The 22,930-nt window shown below is 40.8% G+C and overlaps 1 protein-coding gene across 3 annotated transcripts in view; it reads left to right on the forward strand.

Annotated features, from left to right (window-relative positions):
• The first annotated feature begins 447 nt into the window (after positions 1 to 447).
• BMF (Bcl2 modifying factor) overlaps positions 448 to 22,930 on the forward strand; it is a 50,618-nt gene continuing 28,135 nt past the window's right edge. The window contains exons 1-3 of one of the 3 annotated variants that reach the window (XM_058162121.1): positions 448 to 884; positions 21,008 to 21,328; positions 22,809 to 22,910. In XM_058162121.1, the coding sequence (XP_058018104.1) occupies positions 21,013 to 21,328; positions 22,809 to 22,910 (418 nt within the window). In that variant the 5' untranslated portion in view covers positions 448 to 884; positions 21,008 to 21,012. Of the gene's footprint in view, positions 885 to 21,007; positions 21,329 to 22,746; positions 22,911 to 22,930 lie in introns of all 3 variants that reach the window. The other 2 variants (XM_058162119.1, XM_058162120.1) reach the window with 2 other exon arrangements.

Below are 22,930 nucleotides of genomic sequence, written 5' to 3' on the forward strand. Positions count from 1 at the left end.
ATGTTTGATGAAATAAATAAATAAAAAAAAAAAGAGTTGGAAGGGACCTTGGAGGTCGTCTAGTCCAACCCGCTGTTCGAGCAGGAGACCCAATACCATTTCAGGACTACTGCAAACAACCAAGAAACCAGGAGAGAGGCTCTCCGATGCCCATCTTTAGAACTGGGGGGGAAAAAAAGGAAGGCGTCTAAGGACCGCCCCAAGACTCGCTCCTCTGCAAGTCTGGACTTGCCCCTGCCTTCGACTGATCGTGAGGTTTGGCTTTGGGCAACCAATAGGTACTGTTTAATATAACATCGTTTGCTTCAGGTTTCCCGACTAACTCTCGCCGTCTTAGCGCCACGATTTGGGGGGTGGGGGGAAGGGAGGCGGCCGCCCTGCCTCGAGCCAGCGGCTTGTTGGAAACGGCTCTGCCGGAGCTCCAGCCTTTGCCTCGCTGTGAATCGAGATCACGAGCCGGACTCGACAAATTACCCACGTTGTGACAGCCCCGAGCGCCGCGAGCTGGGAACGTGCGCGCCTGCCGCTTCCCATTGGCTAGAGCCCCCTCCCTGACGTCACGGCGGGGAGGCGTGCCTTTCATCAGCTGTGCGGGTAATGCCAGGAAGCGAGTGTCTTTTTGGAAACAATACCGTGTGGTGCTAAGCGGCGGCGCCTCAGGTTGCAAGCCCGGGGACTTTCCGGCTCCCGCTCTTTCCGCTGGCGGCTCTCGTTTGGCGCTTCAGCAGCAAGCAGACCAGATGAAAGGCGGGATCCGTTTCGGAGGGTTCGCAGATCGCCGCTTTGAATAGGCGACCGGAGCTCCTGGATCTCCTGGTCTCCGGGGTACGATCGTAAGATTCTGCAGTTGTTCTGCCCTGGCAGAGGCGCAGTGGGAGCAACAGGTCAGTATTTGGGGTGGCGGGGTGGCAGGGGAGGACTTGAGTGACAACTCCGTTATTTGTATTTATAAGTTCTGTTACTTATGAGTTCTAAATCACATCGTGCTCCTTGGGGATTTGGATTTCCTTAGTGAGCTAGTCGCTCGAAAATTTCCAGGACAGGGACGTAAAAAAAAAAAAAAAAAAGCCCAACCAAAACCCAAGAGTCCCTCGAGATCCTTCGTTAGAGTTGCAGGCATCGGCGGATTCTTCTATTTGATAAGTTCTGGGGGTCCCCGTGCGCAGTTAAGGAAGTTACACTGTAGCAAGGGGCTTCTCTCCCCACCCCCATGTCGGTTAAATTATCTTCCCCAAAGGTGGCTTTCTGTGTATGATTCGGGTTTACAGTTGCACGAGGTAGCATTATACAAAAGATTCATCGATAGATACATTTGTATATTTTTTCCCCTTGCACTCTCACATGAGATATTACTGCTTTGTATATCTTGCAGTTAACTTTCCAAGACATAACTTGGTCCTTACTTGGCTTAAGTAAAAGTGGGGGGAGGGTGTGTGGCATGGCTACTTGGCTTCCAATACTGCTTGAGAGGCAGGACCTGAAGAATGAAAACTTCTTTTCTTTGATTTTTGTTTGCTGGTCTTTAAAGTTGTCCAAGATAAAAGTACAACAAACTAGTAGGACCATTGCAGCTGAAATGTGTACCAATGGTTCATGAGAGTTTTAGGCATACAGAAAAGATGGGATGGAAACAAAGATCATTTGTTATTTGGTGAAATAGTTGTTTGGATACCAAGTCTCTAGACATCTTAAATAGTTTCCACTATAATCATTAAGGAATGCAAATTTGTGTTCTGCAAAATAGAAAAGAGACACTTGATTTTGTGGAACTGGCCAATGTGAAGTTTTAATACTTGAAGACTCAATATATGTCATAAATTCAGTACCATGGATACTGTAAGGCAGGGGTGAAATTGGTAGTGAATCGGGTGAACAGGTAGTGGCGGCTGTTGGAGGCTATGCCCACCGTGTGGATGTCATGACATCACTTTTTTGCAGCGATTTTAAGCCTCTGCACATGCACAGAAGGCTTTGTGCATGTGCGGACTATGTGACACACACGTTTGCGAACCGGTAGGGAAGGTAAGTGAATTTTACCCCTACTGTAAGGTATTGCTATTTGTTGACTAATTTGGATAAAATATGAGTATCTGGTTTTTTTCCTCCTTCCTTTTTCACTAAGAATTTGGTTTGACGTCTTCCTGGGCTGATATAATGCATTTCAACCTTAAGAATTCTTTATATTTGAGTCATTTAAGCACAGGGCAGAAGGTAAAAGGAAGAGCTAAAGAAATCGTGAAACCAGCTTGTCACTTTGTTTTGGTTAACTGGCACGCACGTGTGTTATGTCCACCCCCACCCTCTTCCTTGTTCTTCCATTCCTGAACGAAGGCAAGTGGTGGTATATTGATTTTTTCCCTCTGAGAGAATGCTAGAGGTAATGGAAGAATGCCTGCATTGTATGGTTCCTCAACAGGTGTTTCCAAGTGGAAAGAACTGCAGAATTGGTTTCATTCTTTCACATTCGGGGTTGTGAAGGTGGTTGCTGAATTGATTTCCTTCTTTCCGAAGAGCATGATGGTTATTTATTATGCTTCTATAGCATTTCAGGAAATATAAAACTGCTTGCTTGGGACTTTCAGGGGATTCCAGTCCAGGTGCTCAGATGTGCTGAATGGTATCAATATAATTGCATCGTGTGCACTTAAATCCCCAGGATGTTGCCTTTGGATACCAGTGTATTCATGGATACTTTTCTTGTCATCTTCTGCTCCACTCTTGTTTTTTTAAAAAAAGATTATTTTAATTCTAAACATCTAGAATCATTTTTATTTCTCAAGAGTGCCCTTGCATTTCACATTGGTATTGTTGGAAAATAAAATTAATAGACTTATAGTGTAAGAAGGGACTACATAATCCTTGCCCTTCTGCTCAGAACGTATTTATAATTTGTCCTACTTTCAAGGATCTTGGATTGGTCCCACAACTGCAAAATAGTTCCTGAGTGCATACATCACACTAAAACAAATGAAGTGGGTTTGTTTTTGGCTCAGTGCATAGTGCAAATCCAGCTATTGCCACATATGAAATATAACTTTTGGTTTAACAAGATATAAGAACCCTCACAACACTGGTTTAGTCCACAAACCATGGCTAAATGAATCATGATTTATTGTGATCTGTGAACCCAGCCTAAAAGAAAGTGATGAGTTCCCAAGTTCCAATTCTGTTCTTTTCCATATTGCTAACTGTTCAGAACCTCACAGACTCATGGACTCTTATTTTAAAGTGAGCTCCACTGAACACAAAAGGTTTTACGCATAGGACTATATAGTAAGTGAATATTGTTCATAACATAGTTACGAACATAGGATCTGTATTGAGAGACCTCTCTCTTTACGTTATACATTAAAGACCCTAACTATGGTGATAGATATTTTTATGAATACTTACTGGATAACAGTCCTAATTATACATGCAAGATTATTATTATATTTAATCTGGAGAAGAGGCAGTTGTAGAGAGATATGATCACGATCTTCAAGTATCAGAACAGTTATTATGTACAAGATGGGGGAGAGTTATTCAAAATCCTATCCCAGATGATGGAAGAAAAGATAATGGATTGAAATTACAAGGTATTCAATGTCATCTGGACATTAGGGTAAAAAAAAAGCCCTAAAAGTAGGAGCACAGTGGAACAAATGCCTTGGGAGGTGGTGGACTCTTCCATATTTAAACAGACTGGATTGTTGTTGTTGTTAGTTGCGAAGTCGTGTCCGACCCATCGTGACCCCATGGACAACGTTCCTCCAGGCCTTCCTATCTCTACCATCCTCTGGAGTCCATTTAAGCTCATGCCTACTCCTTCAGTGACTCCATCCAGCCACCTCGTTCTCTGTCGTCCCCTTCTTCTTTTGCCCTCAATCTTTCCCAGCATTAGGCTCTTCTCCAGTGAGTCCTTCCTTCTCATTAGGTGGCCAAAGTATTTCAGTTTCATCATCAGGATCTGGCCTTCTAAAGAGCAGTCAGGGTTGATTTCCTCTAGAACTGACTGGTTTGTTCGCCTTGCAGATCAAGGGACTCACAGGAGTCTTCTCCAGCACCAGAGTTCAAAGGCCTCAATTCTTTGGTGCTAAGCCTTTCTTATGGTCCAACTTTCATAGCCATACATTGCAACTGGGAAAACCATCACCTTGACTATACGCACTTTTGTTGGCAGGGTGATGTCTCTGAAACAGACTGGATGGTAGTACATAAAGGATGTTGTAGAAATGGACTTCTACCCTAGACATGAGATTGGACTAGATAATTTTTAAGAAACCTTCCAACCCATGCATTCTGCAGTATGAAGTCTATGAGGAAAGAGCAAAATAACTCGTTTCCTACTCTCCACATAGTTCAGAACATTGTTCTGCCCTTTCATTTTGATGTTTCATTTCTGCAACCCTTTCTTCCATTCACAACTTACAGCAGATACACGCATGGGGTAAAATGAAATCATAAAAAAAAATTAAGGCATTTGGGAATTCTTTATTCCAAGGTAGGGAAGGCTGTTAAAAGAAATACAGTGGAAATGGTGCATGGCCTGGCAAACGTGAATCCGATTTCATTCTGCTCAAACGTGAGATTGCTCTGTGAAGGTGAGATTCAGAATTAGTCAAAAGAAGTTCTTCACAGAATGAAACGGAGCAAGCTGAAATTGAATCCAGACGATCCAGAGATACCTCTGGCAAGAAGAACGCTGGTCTCTGGAATTGTGATGTTTTGGATGGGACTGCACTCCCCAAGAAGAAATGGGCTTACAATTTTAAAGTGGTTCTCGACCATCAGCTGTCATTGGATTTGCAGCTGGCAGCTGCAATGAGCAGCACTTTACACAGTTATGGCTACGGCGCAGCTGGGATCCTCCCTGAGCTAGTGGAATTAAGTGACAGTAATTTGCACCTTGGTTACAACTCTTCTAATTTGTGTGGGCCTACCCTTGATAAGTATCCAGAGGGTGCAATTCAGTGGTGAGTTGCTCCCGGTTCTGTCCGGTTCTATAGAGCCGGTAGTAAAAGTGGTGGGAGGCTCTGCCCGCCCGCCCAGATGTCATAATTGATGATCTGCGCATGTGCAGAAGCATGCGTGCACGCTGCCGTTACGAACCAGTAGTAAAGGTGCAGTTGGTGCAAAATGAAACATCCAGCTTCTGGTCTGCTATGCAATCTAGGAATCCTGTGATGTTTATGCTAAAAAAATCTGCACTGGTTGCTAAATGTGCCCCAAGCACAACTGAAGATGGTCGCACTGACCTTTAAATCCCTAAACTGCTTAGTAATAGATTATCTGGGGCATTGTGTCTCCTGCTGCAAACCTTTTGGGTTACTCAGATTGGCAGGAGAGGCCCTTCTCAAGATACCCCATTGTCACAGTTTGTCTTTGTGGGAAAGAGTCACCTTCTCTATGGCTCCAAGCTTAGAAAGAATTCCCTAAGGAGCCATGTTTGGCTCCAGATCTTTCAATATTTGTTAAGTATGTTATTGATTGATTTTCCTTTTGGTTTGGGTTTTATTTTTGTATTATTTTTAATCTTTAATATTCTGTATTAAATATTAATATTGCTTGTTGATAAGTCACTTTGAGCACTAGATTAATTAGAAAACTGAATATGCATTTAACAATATTAAATCACAGATACTGTAACATCATATGTCAGCTTCTGTGAAGATCTATGTGTACCTACAAGGAACTTGCGAATATACAGTAACAACAAACCTTGGTTCACACCTAAACTTAAGCAGCTACGACATTCCAAAGAGGAAGCCTACAGAAAAGGTGATAAAATGCTGTACAATCAGGCCAGAAATGCACTAACAAGGGAGATCAGAACAGAAAAAAGAAGCTACTCTGAAAAGCTAAAGAATCAGTTTTCAGCAAATGAACCAGCAAACATGTGGAAAACTCTTAAAAATATCACCGGCTATGGCAAACCTCCTTCCCAGGCTGAAGGTAATCAACAACTGGCAGATGACCTGAATGAGTTTTACTGCAGGTTTGAAAGGAAACTACAGCCACCTATCTCCACAACCCCCATCTCAGACACACCAACAACACCAAGCCTCCTACAACTGACCTCATTTCATTGGGTGATCACAGAAAAGGAAGTGCAGGACCTATTTCACAGACAAAAGCCAGGAAAAGCTCCAGGCCCAGACAAGATAACTCCTTGCTTAAAAGTCTGTGCTGACCAATTGGCCCCCATCTTCACCCATATTTTCAATAAATCATTAGAGATGTGCTATGTTCCTTCTTCCTTCAAACGCTCTACCATCATCCCAGTGCCGAAGAACCCCACCATCAAGGAACTGAATGACTACAGACCAGTTGCTTTAACATCTGTAGTCATGAAAACCTTTGAAAGGCTAGTGCTTTCCTACTTGAAAACCATCACGGATCCGCTGTTAGACCCCTTGCAATTTGCATACCGAGCAAATAGATCAACAGATGATGCTGTTAATATGGCTCTGCACTACATCTTACAACATCTTGAGTCTCCAAAGACCTATGCAAAGGTCCTCTTTGTAGACTTTAGTTCAACATTCAATACCATCATTCCAGACACTCTTCTAACTAAGCTAAACCAGCTACAGATACCGGAACAGACTTGTAAGTGGATCACAAGCTTCCTAACAAACAGGAAGCAGCAGGTGAAGCTAAGCAAGATCACATCAAATACCTGTACAATTAGCACAGGGCCCCCCCAAGGCTGTGTGCTCTCCCCACTTCTCTTCTTTCTGTATACCAATGACTGCATCTCCAATGATCCATCTGTTAAGCTACTGAAATTCGCAGATGACACAACTGTGATTTGTCTCATTCGAGACAATGACGAATCCGCATATAGATGAGAGTCAAATGACTAGCCAAAACAATCTGGAACTGAACACGCTCAAAATCATAGAAATGGTGGTAGACTTTAGGAGAAACCTTTCCATACTTCTACCTCTCACAATACTAGACAACACAGTATCAACAGTAGAAACCTTTAAATTTCTAGGTTCTATCATATCGCAAGATCTAAAATGGACAGCTAACATCAAAAACATCATCAAAAAGGGACAACAAAGAATGTTCTTTCTGCGCCAACTCAGTAAGCTCAAACTGCCCAAGGAGCTGCTGAGTCAGTTCTACAGAGGAATTATTGAGTCTGTCATTTGCACCTCTATAACTGTCTGGTTTGGTTCTGCAACCCAACAAGAAAGACACAGACTTCAGAGGATAATTAGAACTGCAGAAAAAATAATTGCTACCAACCTGCCTTCCATTGAGGACCTGTATACTGCACGAATCAAGAAGAGAGCCGTGAAAATATTTACAGACCCCTCACATCCAGGACATAAACTGTTTCAACTCCTACCCTCAAAACAACGCTATAGAGCACTGCACACCAGAACAACTAGACACAAGAACAGTGTTTTCCCGAAGGCCATCACTCTGCTAAACAAATAATTCCCTCAACACTGTCAAACTATTTACTAAATCTGCACTACTATTAATCTTCTCATTATTCCCATCACCAATCTCTTTCCACTTATGACTGTATGACTGTAACTTTGTTGCTGGCAATCCTTATGATTTATATTGATATATTGACCATCAATTGTGTTGTAAATGTTGTACCTTGATGAACGTATCTTTTCTTTTATGTACACTGAGAGCATATGCACCAAGACAAATTCCTTGTGTGTCCAATCACACTTGGCCAATAAAAAAAAATTCTATTAAAATTGAGGTGGAAAGCTAATTATTTTCTTAGCTCTCATGCCGTAGAAAAATTTCCTATCACTGTTTTCAGCCTTTATTCTGTTTCTTCCAAAGTTCCTTGTTACCAACCAGTCCTTCAGCATTGTTCAAACTTACAGGGGCAGTGAAAACAGAGATTTGTGATCAGCCCTCAAAAGTTTTAGCCTTTGTAGTATTCCCACTGTCACATGATCATGATTCGGACTCTATATAAGCAGTGCCAGTCACGTGATTGCCATTTGTAATCTTCACAGCCATCCGTCAACAGGTGAAGCCAATGGGAAAGTTGGCAGGAACTCACAAATTATGGTGAAGTGACATCACACTTAAGAACCTGTGGTGACTCGCTTAAAAATCACAGCCAGAAGTGACAAACTGATATAACCCATCAGCTCACAAGAAATCAGACCACGTTTCAGTAAAAACAACCAGCCAATCAACAATCCAAAACCAGACCATGACTCAGAAATATGTGAACAAACAACACTAATTTATATCACAGAGATGGTACTTAAAACCAAAGACCATGCCCTGATAACAACAGCCAGCCAATCAAACAGTTCAAAATCAGACCATGACTCAGAAGTAGCCGAACAAACAACATCCACACTAATTTGCATCACATAGAGACATTTAAAGGCCAGTGTTCTGACAGACGAACACAATCAGAGTGCACTGATGATGTCTCCTTGAATGGTCACGAAACGTTTGTAACCAAATTGCCAAGCTCGGAGCTCAGAACAACAGCCTAACTATCAACCCAAACTACTAATATTCAAATACATTTCAACTGTTATTATTATTTAGAAAACTGAAGAAAAAGGATACGGCAACAACCATCTACCAACAGAAAAGACTGATCTTTGAAATAATTCTGTTGTGTGTGTTCTGTACCTGACTTTAGGCTTACTTTTGTTCTCCAGCAGTGAAACAAGAAAAGTATTATAATCTATGGCACCTGTTACTAATGTAGAATAAAATTGTTTAAAGTTAAATAAACTTAGAATTGCAATACAGTACATAAAAGTGTCTTTTTTTGGCTTTAAATATGTGGGCTGTAGTGGACTACAACTGAAATTAAGACCAAGTCTTTTGATCTAGTGAAGGCTAAGGTTAGAGTTTAGGTTGTGAGGTGTTATTTTAAGCTTCAAATATGTTTATATACAGATATTCAAAATGGGACAAGATTTATAGCCCAGTTCTGTATGTGCATACTCAAAAAAAAAAAAAAATCCCTTAGATTTCAGGAAAACATGCTACTCCTAAATAATCTTACAATAGATTTTAGACTGTTAGATCTCATCAGTAATTGCAAGTTAGATTATACAAACCACAGCACAATAAATAATCCAAATAATGAATTTCATTTTTTTAAGATCTGGAGAATTCTTGTGTGTTTTCTATGTATTTAAATTAAGTTAACATTGAGAGAATCATGAAAAACTAATTGTTGGCCTCAAATCATGAAAAACTAATTGTTGGGAGATTATTATTTTTATTTCTTTATTTTTATTTCTTTTATATTGTGCTTTGATGCCCTTGTAAGCTGCCTTGAGTCGCCATGTGCGAGTAGGCTGCAATATAAATTTTCTAAATAAATAAATAAAATAAATAAATAAAAATCAATACACTGCCTGTTATAATCTATAATCTAAATGTGCATCAACAAACACTTCTGGTTTTAATAGGCCAAGCATTTTGAGAGCTTATTAAAATGAAATAAGGCTCTGTAGATGTATTCTTTATTAATTGGGAGGAGGGCCATTTTTAGGCACAGTACATACTTATAACAAAGAAGACAGAATACAATATTTGGAGTTGGGATTTCAGGAAAAGAATTGTCTGTTTTGCAAGATCTATTCATCTTGGTGCATTCCTAACAAACAGGAAGCAGCAGGTGAAGCTAAGTAGAATCACATCAGATACCTGTACAATTAGCATAGGGCCCCCTCAAGGTTATGTGCTCTCCCCACTTCTCTTTTCTCTGTATATCAATGACTGCATCTCTAATGATCTTAAACTACAGAAGTTTGCAGATGACACAACAGTGTTCAGTCCCATTTGAGATAATGATGAATCCCACATATAGACGGGAGGTTGAACAACTAGCCTCGTGGTGCGACCGGAACAATCTGGAACTGAACACACTCAAAACCGTAGAAATGGTGGTAGACTTTAGGACAAACCCTTCCATACTTCCACCTCTTACAATACTAGACAACACAGTATCAACAATAGAGACCTTCAAATTTCTAGGTTCTACCATATCGCAAGATCTAAAATGGACAGCTAACATAAAAAATGTCATCAAAAAAACACAACAAAAGAATAGTTATATTAAATATGTATAGAGTTGTAATAGTAGTAATAACATGGTATATACTTAATATAAATAGAATTAGGAGATATGTAAACCTATATATAAACTGAGAACATATGACATAGTAAATTAGATTTGACATAGATGTTAAAAATCAGAGACGTGGAGCAAAGTCCACTGTTTTTGTTTTGTTTTTTTAAAATTCAATAAAAATTAATAAAAAAAAGCACAACAAAGAATGTTCTTTCTGCGCCAACTCGGAAAGCTCAAACTACCCAAGGAGCTGCTGAGTCAGTTCTACAGAGGAATTATTGAGTCTGTCATTTACACCTCTATAACTGTCTGGTTTGGTTCTGCAACCCAACAAGACAGACACAGACCTCAGAGGATAATTAGAACTGCAGAAAAAAACAATTGCTACCAACCTGCCTTCCATTGAGGACCTGTATATTGCACGAGTCAAAAAGAGGGCTGTGAAAATATTTACAGACCCCTGGCATCCTGGACATAAACTGTTTCAACTCCTACCCTCAAAATGACGCTATAGAGCACTGCACATCGGAACAACTAGACACAAGAACAGTTTTTCCCAAACGCCATCACTCTGCTAAACAAATAATTCCTTCAATACTGTCAAACTATTTACTAAGTCTGCACTACAATTAATCTTCTCATCATTCCTATCACCCATCTCCTTCCACTTATGACTGTATAACTAAAAACTTTGTTGCTTATATCCTTATGATTTATATTGATATTGATTATTTCCTGATTGTTTATTTTTACCCTATGACTATCATTAAGTGTTGTACCTTACGATTCTTGATGAACGTATCTTTTCTTCTATGTACACTGAGAGCATATGCACCAAGACAAATTCCTTGTGTGTCCAATCACACTTGGCCAATAAAAAATTCTATTCTATTCTATTCTATTCTATTCTATTCTATTCTATTCTATTCTATTCTATTCTATTCTGGTGTAGCTGACTTGTTCAGGGCCTTTCTCCCTCTTTCTTGCTATTACTTATCCCTTCATTCTATTTTGTTGCCACCTGCTAACACATCTCCACATTGCTTGCAATCAAAAGGGGCTGAACCTTGTCAACTAATTTGAAGATGGCACTACAATGCTATCATCACACAATAAATGCAATAATCTCTAATGTCCACAAGCCATATCTCAGAATAGTGTAGTCAAGGAGTTCCCAAGGCTTTCCAAGAAACTGTAGGAAATAGTCTAAGCCTCCAGGTAACACTTTCTCTGCCCATAAAGTAGCCTCAGGACCACACCAATCTTCCTCCGGCTTCTTTCATCCCCTTGTTTTTTCTGTCTTTGTCTGATGGATGCTACTTGGTACCAGTTCCACTTATAGGGTCACCCTGGCAAGTTAGGCCAACAAAATTCCCTGCCCTGATCCCCAAAAGCTCCTGCCTGAGGCCACAGGAAACAGCACAGTTTCCTCTTCTTATCTATCCCAGTGGTTTCAGTTGCTAGAGTGAAACTGTAAATTGAGCACATTGCCAGATGTGCTCAAGAAACACTTGTTTTGTGAAGTGCCTCCTTTTTTTGTGCAGCATGTCCTGTTATGAAAGTCACTTTTTTTAACCCTGTTTCTACTTGCCAGACTTTATATAAGCTCTTGAGAATGCATAATATGATCTCGGAGCCAAGTTCAGTTATAGTGACTTACTTGGGTATTTCTATGCAGCTTTCTTGGTATAGTACGACGTGGAAGGAGTTTGCAGTTGGCTTCCTTGGGGGTGTTCTTTTCACTTCCCACTCTAGCCAGGAACTTGGCATGGGGTGAGAAAAATAAATCCATGCCATCCCATGCCCTCTTTTGAGCTGTACATTTAATCCTCTTTGCCAAGGGATATTTATATGGTGGTTACTGTGATTAGACATGGAGTTACGTCGTTTTACGTGCTCTGTTGTGGGCAGACTGGTTGTTGATTCAAGAGCCATCTTTTAAAAACATTTTTTTTTTCTTTAAATGTAACTCAATAGGAGAGAAATTTCTTGTACCTTGCATGGATGTCATTCAAATTGTATGTTCAGTGAAGACCTGGTATACATTTGTTCGAGGTTATACATTTTGTTAGAGATTTTCTGAACAACTGCATTCTTCGCTGTTATCAGTATACTCTGTTATCTAGATGCTAGATAACTGAATTTATATACTGTTTTGTTTTTTAATTCAGTAAGATTTTAGATTTTATGCTTAGATCGCTTGTTACATACCTTAAAAAGTTCTGCAAAAATAATTTTGCACCGGCTTTGACTAAGCCGATTCTGAAGTCAATTCAGTCCTATTGTTCTTTAGTCAACCTGATTGAGCACGGTTTTTGTCTTACTATATAAAGTGAGATTGCACAAGGTGATCTTCCAAAATCCAGTTAATGGGAAAATTAATCACCAACCCAGAAACTGTAAACCACTTCCTTCTCCACTTGGTCTTGGGTCTGGCCACTGGCACTGTTCACAGTCAGCAAAAATGAGACTTCAAAGATTGGGCAATACCAAGGAATGGTTGGTGAATATGATAGAACTTGCTGAGGCAGCCAAATTGACTTGTAGATCTTGTCTTTTTTCTAATCAAACATTTATTGGTGACTGAAAATGCTGAAAACATTTAAATACAGGTAGTCTTTGACTTACGATCACAATTGAGCCCAACATTTCTGCAGTTAAGTGAGACATTTGTTAAGTGAGTTTTGCCCCATTTTACGACCTTTATTGACACAGTTGTTAAGTCAATCACTGCAGTTGATAAGTTAGCAACTTGGTTGTCAATGAATCTGGCTTCCTCATTGATGTTCTGTCCCGCTCCTCAGTCCGGGAGACACGAGCGATGACTTAATTAGCCGGCAACTATCAGCTTCTGGCAGCAAACTAGCGAGCATCTGCCAAGTGTCTCTATTATCTCTCTTGCTGCCGATGAGTCAACCAGGAACAAACAGTACTTCACTCTAGTTAAGCAGTTGATTTGCTTGCCACGAAGGGGTATAGCAGCCCTTGCTGCTTTTATATCCTGTGGGGTGTGGCTCCATGACTCAGCACTTCCTAGGCCTGCCCCACCCCTGCTTCTGTTGTTCCCGCCTTTCCTGCCTACGAAACCTAGGGTCCACCCAGGCCTGATTGCCATCAGCCAGGTCTGGGGGCGTGGCCTGGGGGGGAAAAGAGTCAGGGGACGGAGGCCTCGTTATCTCCTCCACCTGGCCTGCCTCTGGCTCCTGGAGCTGAGCCAGAGAAACCGGTGCTCCAGAGGTAAGTTCTGATGGCCCTTCCCCCTCACTTTCCGAGTCACTTTCCAGCAGGGGGGCCGGCTCCGGGGGGGGGGCAGACACAATAATTGACTTTGCATGTCAGAAGTTTGCAAAAGGTGATCACGTGACCTTGGGACACAGCAATGGTCATAACTATGAACCAGTTGCCAAGCATCTGAATTTTGATCACATGATCATGGGGATGCTACAATGGTGGTGTGAAAAATGGTCATAAGTCACTTTTTCAGTGCCTTTGTGACTTTGAATGACCACTAAATGAACGGTTGTAAGCTAAGGACTACCTGTAAATCTTTTTAGTATGTAAACAAACATAATTTAATGTTTATGAAGTGATATATGTGAATAAGTATAAATAGGTAATGCAATATGGCATTAAGGAGTGTCCAAAGCAGCTTGATTTCCTCAATCTTCTGACCCTCAGCTGATTCTTGAGGTTCATGAATCTATTAAGTGAAATTCCAGGGCAGAGTCAGGTAATTGGAGAAAATTGTAGAGCAGGACACCCTGCAGATACTTCTCCTTCCTCTGGCAGAATCTTCTGGCTCTGAACTCTGTGCTGGGTCTTTTATCTTTTTAGAGAATAGATGAGTCCCAGCAAACAGCACATTCTACTATAATACTTGCCAACAATGCTTCCCCCCCACCCCGTCTTTATCTGCTAGAAATGGATCTGAGCCTTTTTTCCCCCTTTCTCTATGATTTGTTGTTTTCAAAATATTTTTTCTTCCTTTTGGCTCTTGTTCCTTTTTTTTTTTTTTGCCCATTACTAATGTTAAAATCTCATGTCCAAAACCTTTTTGCCTGCTGTGGGTGTTGCCTCTTGGTGCAATAGCCTTATGTTTACATAAATTCATAGAGATAACTGTCAACCATCAATCAGTAACCCTAACATTAAATCACATTGGGTGGGGGGGAGAGAAAGGATAACATAGCTGAAACAAGCAGATGGAATTGACTGTTGAGCAAAACACATTGGCAATGAAAAACATTTTGATGGGCAAAAAGGAAGCAAGACTTTTTCTTTCCTAAAGACAATTTAAAATTACTTTTTTGTGGAAGACATTAATAAGGATGGAAACTCTGTGATGTTTCTTCAATTGCCATTAGAAGATATGATTGCCTTTTGCTGTAAAAGAATCATTGGGAATCAGGCAGCATATAAATTTAATAAATTATTATGGTTCGTTGCATAGTCAGCCAGATGTTTAGACTGGATTTGGCATTTTTATCCAGCTATCAAGTCCTTTCTGGGAACCTGGAATAAGAAGATGTTGTTTTTGATGGTGTTAAAGGAAGAGTCACAGGATGTAAGGTGTTCCAAGTAAAGTTGCCTTTTGCAACTGGCTGGTGATTTTGTCAGAGATGATGGTGTTCAGCTGGTTTTGAGGCTATTACTCTTGCTGGTTTGCTTTCTTTTGCCACAATTGTTCTACTTTTATTTGCACATTTTATTTATGTTTTGTGATTTGCTCCAGTTCTTTTCTGTTCTGCTATCTCCAGGTATTGCCATGGTCCAGTATCCAGACTTCTTTGTCTGTCTTATCAACAATTGCTATATATGAGATGTTTATCTGTTTGAATTCAAAGTCCCAGAGCACTTTTAGTTCTTCATTTTCTATGGTTTTGTCTATTTTGTGGTCTCAACAGTTCTTTCTTGGAGGCAAAAGGCATTTCTTGCAGATATTCCAATGCGCCAGTGTAGCTACTGTATCATGTCATTATTATTAGTCTGTCTCCATGATCTTGCAGCAACTAACTAGATCAGGGGTCTCTAACCTTGGCAACTTTAAGACTTGTGGACTTCAACTCCAAGAGTCTTAAAGTCTTAAAGTTGCCAAGGTTGGAGACCCCTGAACTAGATAGTTCCTTTATTTCTTTGGCTTCTTTGCAGAGTTGCTGTCTGTTGTTATCTTCTATCTTAAAGCTTGGTCTTGGTGCAGCCAGAATTAACTCCCTTGTCTCTTTCTTCAATTTTCCTGCTCTTAGCCATTGCCAGGTCTGCTTTGCCTCCTTTTTAAAAACTGTACCATGTTATACTTTGCCTAGCCATTTATCTTTTCTGTTTTTCATTTGGTCTTTCTTGTAGGCCAGTTTAGTCTCTCCAGGTCTCAGTAAGCTTTCCTTGTGTACTAGGTTCAGTGCATCTTCTTCACTGTCCTTTGGGTATTCTTCCAATGCCACTTTTACTGGCAATATTCCACACCCGTCCATTTTCTTTGATAAGTAGAGTCTGTCCACATTGCCGTATGGATGAAGGCCGTGATTCATTATTTTTCCGGTTTTCCTATCCAGGGCTATTATTCCAACTGTGTACTTCATGAGTGGGATTCCCCAGATGTTAATTGTCCTGATGGCATTCCTTCTACTGACTTTGGTGTTTAAGATCTTTAGTCTCTTGATGTAATGACTTATAACTTTCTTCCTGATTTCACTGTGCTTGATACAGTCAGCTTGAAGAATACCCAGGCATCTGTAGTAATGGTTTTCATCCAGACTACTGATGTTATTTCCATAGGGCATTCTAATTCTTTCAGTTTTCACTATTTTTCCCCTGATGATGGTGAAAGTGGTACATTTGTCCTATCCAAACTCCATTTCAATGTCTTGGCTGCATATACGGACAGCGTTGAGCAGCAATTCTCTTTCAGATGCTGTTTTCCAGAGAGCCTCAGATCATTCAATGGAACTGATTTACAGGGAGGAAGTATGCAGTGGCATATCCCAAGGCTCTGATTTAGGCCCCATACTCTTCAACATCTTCATCAATGGTTTGGATGATGGGATAGATGGGGGAACTCATCAAATTTGTAGATGACACCAAGCTGGCAGGAATAGCCAACACTCTGCAAGATAGGCTTAAGATACAGAAAGATCTTGACAGACTTGAACATTGGGCGCTATCTAACAAAATGAAATTCAACGGTGAAAAAAGTAAGGTTCTACATTTAGGCAAGGAAAACAAAATGCACAGGTACAGTATATGTGGTACCTTGCTCAATAGTAGTAACTGTGAGAGGGATCTTGAAGTCCTAGTGGACAAACCATTTAGATATGAGCCAATAGTGTGCAGCAGCTGCAAAAAAAGCCAAAACAGTTCTAGGCTGCGTAAACTGACGGATAAAATCAAGATCACTTTATAATGCCTTGGTAAGGCCACAATTGGAATATTGCATCCAGTTTTAGTCATCACGATGTAAAAAAGATGTTGAGACTCTAGAACAGTGGTTCTCAACCTTTATAGTGCTGCGACCCCTTTAATACAATTCCCCACGATGTGGCGACCCCTTTAATACAATTCCCCACGATGTGGCAACCCCAACCATAAAATTATTTTCATTTTGAATTTATCACGCCTGAAGCCGTATTGGCTAGCGATCTGAACTGCTTGCAATTGCCTTGAGGACAGAGGCATTAAAGCGGAGACTCCTGCCCTATTAAGTTTATCGTGCCTGAAGCCAGATTAGGCTAGCAATTTGAAGAGCCTGCAGCTGGCTTGTGGAATCAACCATTGGAGCGCGATTCTTCGACTCGCAAATATACTTCCCATATTTCTGATGGTCTTAGGTGACCCCTGGCAAATCATCATTCGACCCCCAACGGGGTCCCGACCCACAGGTTGAGAACCGCTGCTCTAGAAAGAGTGCAGAGAAGAGCAAAGAAGACGATTAGGGGACTGGAGGCTAAAACATTTGAAGAACGATTGCAGGAACTACATATGTCTAGTTTAATGAAAAGAAGGACCAGGGGTGACATGATAGCAGTGTTCCAATATCTCAGGGGCTGCCACAAAGAAGAGGGAGTCAAGCTATTCTCCAAAGCACCTGAGGGCAGGACAAGAAGCAATGGGTAGAAACTAATCAAGGAGAGAAGCAACCTAGAACTAAGGAGAAATTTCCTGACAGTTAGAACAATTAATCAGTGGAACAATTTGCCTCAGAAGTTGTGAATGCTCCAAGACTGGAAGTTTTTAAGAAGATATTGGATAAATATTTGTCTGAAATGGTATAGGGTTTCCTACCTAGGCAGGGGGTTGGACTAGAAGGTTGCTTCCGACTCTGTTATTCTGTTCCATATAAAGGAGGTGGGAGATGTTTTTGATGTTTGATAGCCATGGCCTGACTTGTTCAGTATCATTGACAGAGGAATCAGAGCAATGACAAACAGTAGTAGTGACACTGAATCTCCTTGAAATCTCCTTGTGAACCGCCCTGAGTCCTTCGGGAGATAGGGCGGTATATAAATACGATTAATAAATAAATAAATAAAGACAGATATTTTGATATTAACTTCTCCCAATCTATCGTCATTGACCAGCAACTGTGTTTTCCATTGTGTCATTGATCTTTGTAGTTTCTGATGCTTGTACTGACTTATGGTACTTGATTATCTAATCTTGTGGTAGGGAGTCCAGTTTTTTCTTGTAATTAATCCAAGCTACATTCAAGATGGTCATTCTTCTCTTGCTGTTTTCCAAAATCTTCTTAATCAACTAGGAGCTAATCTTTTGTTTCTCTGCTGTGTGGGCAATTTCCTCTCTGCTCAGGTGTAAAGAGTTTGTTTTTAACTAAATGCTGCTATACTTCATCACCTATCATTCCAGTTGGCAATTTGAGAGTTGTTGGTAAGCAGATAATTGGTCTATAGTTGCCCGGTACTTGCTTGCTTACTTGCTTATTTGTTTATTAAATTTATGTGCTCTGAGCTGCTTTTGTTGGATCTTTCACTAGGTTTTGCCAGATGTTAAGAAATCTTCAGTTTCACCTCCTTGTACTTCAGTAATGTTGTTAAACTGCTTGTCAACAAATGGGTGTAGACCAGTCAGATGTTCCAACCAAAAACCATTCAGTTCATTTCACCTGATGCTAACCAGTTATTGATCATTCTTGCCCTTTTCCCACTATTTTTGCTGTTACTTTTAATTTAGCTTCTTTTTCTTTATTCTTATTCATCTCCATCTAAGCTGCATCCTAGTTGTATTTGGTTAGGTTGTCCCATAGCTGTGTTCAGAACTGCACTGTTTCCTCTTTATCAGGTGTTGACTGGGTCAGCTAGGTGTGAACACTTTTGTCAAGATTAGCTAGGATTTCCCAGTTTCTTAGCCTAAGCCCCTTGTGCTTCTGGATATAGCATACAATGTGTTTGTCTCTGGTTGTTTATTTATTTATCAAATTTATATAGCTCACCAAAGTAATTCTGGGTGGTACACAATAGATAACAAAAATACAAAAATGGTGAATACAAATGTAAAAAAAAATATTTAGTAATAAATATCCTTTAAAAAAACACCAAAATGTAATCAAAGTGGAGGCAGAATAAGAAATGGCTGTGAGTAGTGGAGCTATTTAGCCAGGTCTCTGGTTCCATAAGAGCCCCAGGTCTAGTCACATAAGCAGGTCTTACGGAATGTCAAAAAGGGATGGAGCCAATGTCCGAAAGGTACTTTTTTCAAGAGGCAACTGGACTTTTTGGTTTTTCTCTGAAGACATTTCACTTCTCATCAGAGCAGAGCTGAAGAAGCTTCTTGGATGAAAAGTGAAACGTCTTCAAAGAAAAAAATAGAAAGTCCAGTTACCTTTTGAAAAAGCACCTTTGGGACAACCATGACCTGGATGACTGAGAATTGTTGTGTCTGCGCCCCCCCCGAGCCAGGCCCCCTGCCAGAAAGTGACTTGGAAAGTGAGGGGGAAGGGCCATCAGGACTTACCTCTGGAGCACCGGCTTCCCAGGCTCAGCTCCAGGAGCCAGAGGCAGGCCAGGTGGAGGAGATAACGAGGCCTCCGTCCCCTGACTCTTCCCCCCCCAGGCCACGCCTCCAGACCCAGCTGTTGGCAATCAGGCCTGGCTGGACCCTAGGTTTCGTAGGCAGGAGAGGCGGGAACAACAGAAGCAGGGGTGGGGCAGGCCTAGGAAGTGCTGAGTCATGGAGCCACACCCCACAGGATATAAAAGCAGCAAGGGCTGCTATACCTCTTCGTAGCAAGCAAATCAACTGCTTAACTAGAGCTGAAGTACTGTTTGTTCCTGGTTGACTCATCAAGAGAGATAACAGAGACACTTGGCAGATGCTCGCTAGTTTGCTGCCAGAGCTGATAGTGCCGGCTAATTAAGTCATCGCTCGGACTGAGGCGAGGGGGACAGAACAAGAATCTCCATGGATGGGGCCAATTTAATTTTCAGAGAAAGGATGTTCCATAAGCCAGGCAGCACAGCAGGCCCATGTCCTGGGATTCACCAAATGTAGAACCCTGACCAGTGGTATCTGCAGCATGTCTTCCCTGCAAGATCTGATGGGGTAAGCTTATTTAAAGGCAGTCTTTTAAATACTTGGTTCCATGCCATGAGTAGTGTTTGTTTATTTATATTTCACACTCCTTAACCATCCAGCTGTCTCAGAGAGGGGCTCTGGGTGGTATACAATTTAATCAATGAAATTAAGCATTAATAACAGAATAATTTAAGATTATTAAAAAAATATATATATAATCAACATTATAAAATTGCAAAAAATGGGGAGTTCCAAGATGCAGAAGTTAGCAGTTGTTAGTACAGGTGAGAAGGCTCCCGTGGGGCCAACCAGCCCCCATGGTTGGGTGGGCCCGTAAGTGCCCACGCAAAGCTGAACAGCCAAGTTTTGACCCCTTTGTGGAAGACCAAGAGATTGGGGGGGGGTTTCTTACCTCTGAGGGCAAGATGTTCTAAGTGCAGGGGCAGTGGCAAAAAAGGCCCACTTCCTAGATCCGACCAGTTGAAATTCTTTGATAGGTGGGGTCTGTAGCATTCCCTTCCTCAACGAGTGGGATGGGCTGTGATGGGGCGAACCTAGTTCCATAAGCAGCCTAGCCCTATGCCCTGTAGGGTTTATATAGAAAGATGCTCAAGAGAGGCATTCATATATATTATATGGATACAGAGAGGTATATTGCACACCTTACCTTAAATTTTACTTTTCTATGCATTTTTTAAAACTGCAAATTGCACTGCAGATTTTTAAAAAGTGAATGTGTGTGTAATATATATTTATTCTAGTTCTTCTATGGACATGGGAAGTATTTTTCCACATCCCAACTGTAAGATGGCAGACTTATATCTTTAAGAAGTTCATTTCCAAGAGACTCATAGAATTTTTTTTTGCATTAAAATGGCAAAAACCAGCTGTACTTGGATGTATTTCCTAGTAAATTGGAGTAGCGCACTCAATCCCAGGATCCACTGGCTCTATTATTTAGATAAACAAACTTGGTTAATGTTTTCAGATACTCTACATTAAGAATTGTCAAAACTGTGTAGAGAATTTAGAATAGTATTTTTTGAGAGCGGAATGCTTGTTAAAGTATTAATGTGGTTTATAGCCTTTGCATTCTAAAATAATTTTCCTGGAAGCTATTTTTTTTTTCTTTTAACTTTCTTCGTAGGGCAGACCAGACTGTAAACAGTCTGAACTTTAAATGGCATTTTGTTTCCCATTTGCTTCAGAATTTTGTTTTAAAGAAGAAGAGATAACTTGGTCAGAGGGCCTCCTTCACTAACCAATTAACATTTTCCCTCCAGACAGCATTCAGAAATAGCTTTGTGTGGCAGCACAAATAAAACGCTTGTATGTTTTTGCCTCTGCTGTTCAATTGTGTATTATCTTGTCTCGTAATGTTCTTATTAATTTATATATTTGCAGGTGAAATGGATCCACCTGTTTACCTGAAAGATGATTTTTCCCATTTGGATGGGTTAGATGATGATGTGTTCCACTCTGATGACTGTGAACTGGTCAGTCAGTCCAGCAAGATGGCCTTTCGTGGCATTTTCACCCAAAGCAAATCTTACAACTGCCTCCTGGGCAGGTTCCAGCTCTTCCCACTTACACATTGTTGTGGCCCAGGCAGCAGGCCTGCCAAACAACAGGACAAGGCAACACAGACCCTCAATGCATCCTCTTCCAGCCAGGATATCATGTTACCTTGTGGAGTCACTGAAGAGCCTCAGAGACTTTTTTATGGTAAGAATCATCAGCTGTTACTTGCTTCTTTGTCTGCGGTGAAAAAAAGGCAGTGAACCACAGATATAACCTGTTCCCTTTTTTTTAATGAACCGTGCTGTTCTTGAGCAAAGCACTAATTGCCTCTGCTGTTGCTTCAGATAGTTATCTTAGGACCTTTTGCCTGGCTCTACGTGAAACAGGCACAGGGAGGTCTTGCTTCAAGTTCAGCGTATTTTATTTAGAGCAAGACTGGACAGCCAGCAACAAGACTTACATGTAACTCTGTGATCTCTCATCTTTGGCCACCAACATTTGGCAGCAATGAAACCCTCCACTGAGTTTTGGTGTCAAGTCGCTTAGAAACAGTCTTCATCATATGCAGAAGTGGGCTTGTTATCAAAAAAGACTTAGTGTTAACCAAAAAAAAAGAAATAGATGATAAATGAAAAATATATTAATAGTCTGCATCTTAAATGCAGAATTAATAAAATAATTGTCCTCACTCGACATTTCTAGCAATAGCACTAGCACTTAGACTTATATTCTACTTCATAGCGTTTTACAGCCTGCTCTAAGCAGTTTGCAGAGTAGCATATTTCCCCCAACAATCTGGGTCCTCATTTTACCCACCTTGGAAGAATGGAAGGCTGAGTCAACCTTGAGCCTGGTGAGACTCAAACTGCCGAACTGCTTGCGGTTGGCAGTCAAAAGAATTAGTCTGCAATACTGCTATCTAATCACTGTGCCACCATGACTCTAGGATGTACTAGACTCCTTATAGACCAATAGTAGCAGCTCCAATAATAATTTAGAAGAAAAGTAATCTAAGTTGTTCTCCTCTCAAATATTGGTAATTAACTGCAGCTCAAATTTAATTCATATGAGGGAGTTAGTGTGTTGTTATGGTTTTGAATTGGTGCTTGACATAAAGATCACTGGTAAATTTGAGCCGCTCACTTCCTCTTTGTCCAATCTTTCTCACAGAGTTGTGAAGGTAAAACGAGGGGAGCACCAGCTTTAGCTCCCAAAAGAAAGGTGGGGTATAGGTGCAATAATAATACTACATTAAATGTCAATTAAAACCATATTAGTTGCCATGGGTATAATATTTCAAATTTATGTTCAATTATATTGTTTAAACGAACCAGGTTGGTGTAATGGCTAAGGTGTCAGGAGCTTATGTGTTCTAGTCTTTACTTAGGCACAAAGTCAGCTGGCTGACCTTGGGCCGGTCACTCTCTTTCAGCCCTAGGAATCAGGCAATGGCAAACCCACTTCTGAAAATCTGTTTAAGAAACTGAAGGGCCTAATCCAGGCAGTCAATGCTAACTCAAAGGCACAACAATAACAAAAAAAAAAAGGTCTAATGTCATGTTGTTGATGTCAAAAAAAAAAAAAAGATCTTATAAACACCTTTTTTGTATGATATTTGGCAGGAAATGCTGGATACCGTTTACATGTCCAACCAATCGGTTTCACATTGAATCCCCATCTTCAGGAGGAACCTCAGGAAAGTCTGCAGGAATTGCGTACCGAAGTTCAGATTGCACGGAAGTTACAGTGCATTGCAGATCAGTTCCACAGGCTTCATCTACAGAGGGTAGGCAGCTTGAAGAGCAA

The sequence above is a fragment of the Ahaetulla prasina genome, chromosome 1 (assembly GCF_028640845.1).
Source record: "Ahaetulla prasina isolate Xishuangbanna chromosome 1, ASM2864084v1, whole genome shotgun sequence".
Lineage (NCBI taxonomy): Eukaryota > Metazoa > Chordata > Lepidosauria > Squamata > Colubridae > Ahaetulla > Ahaetulla prasina.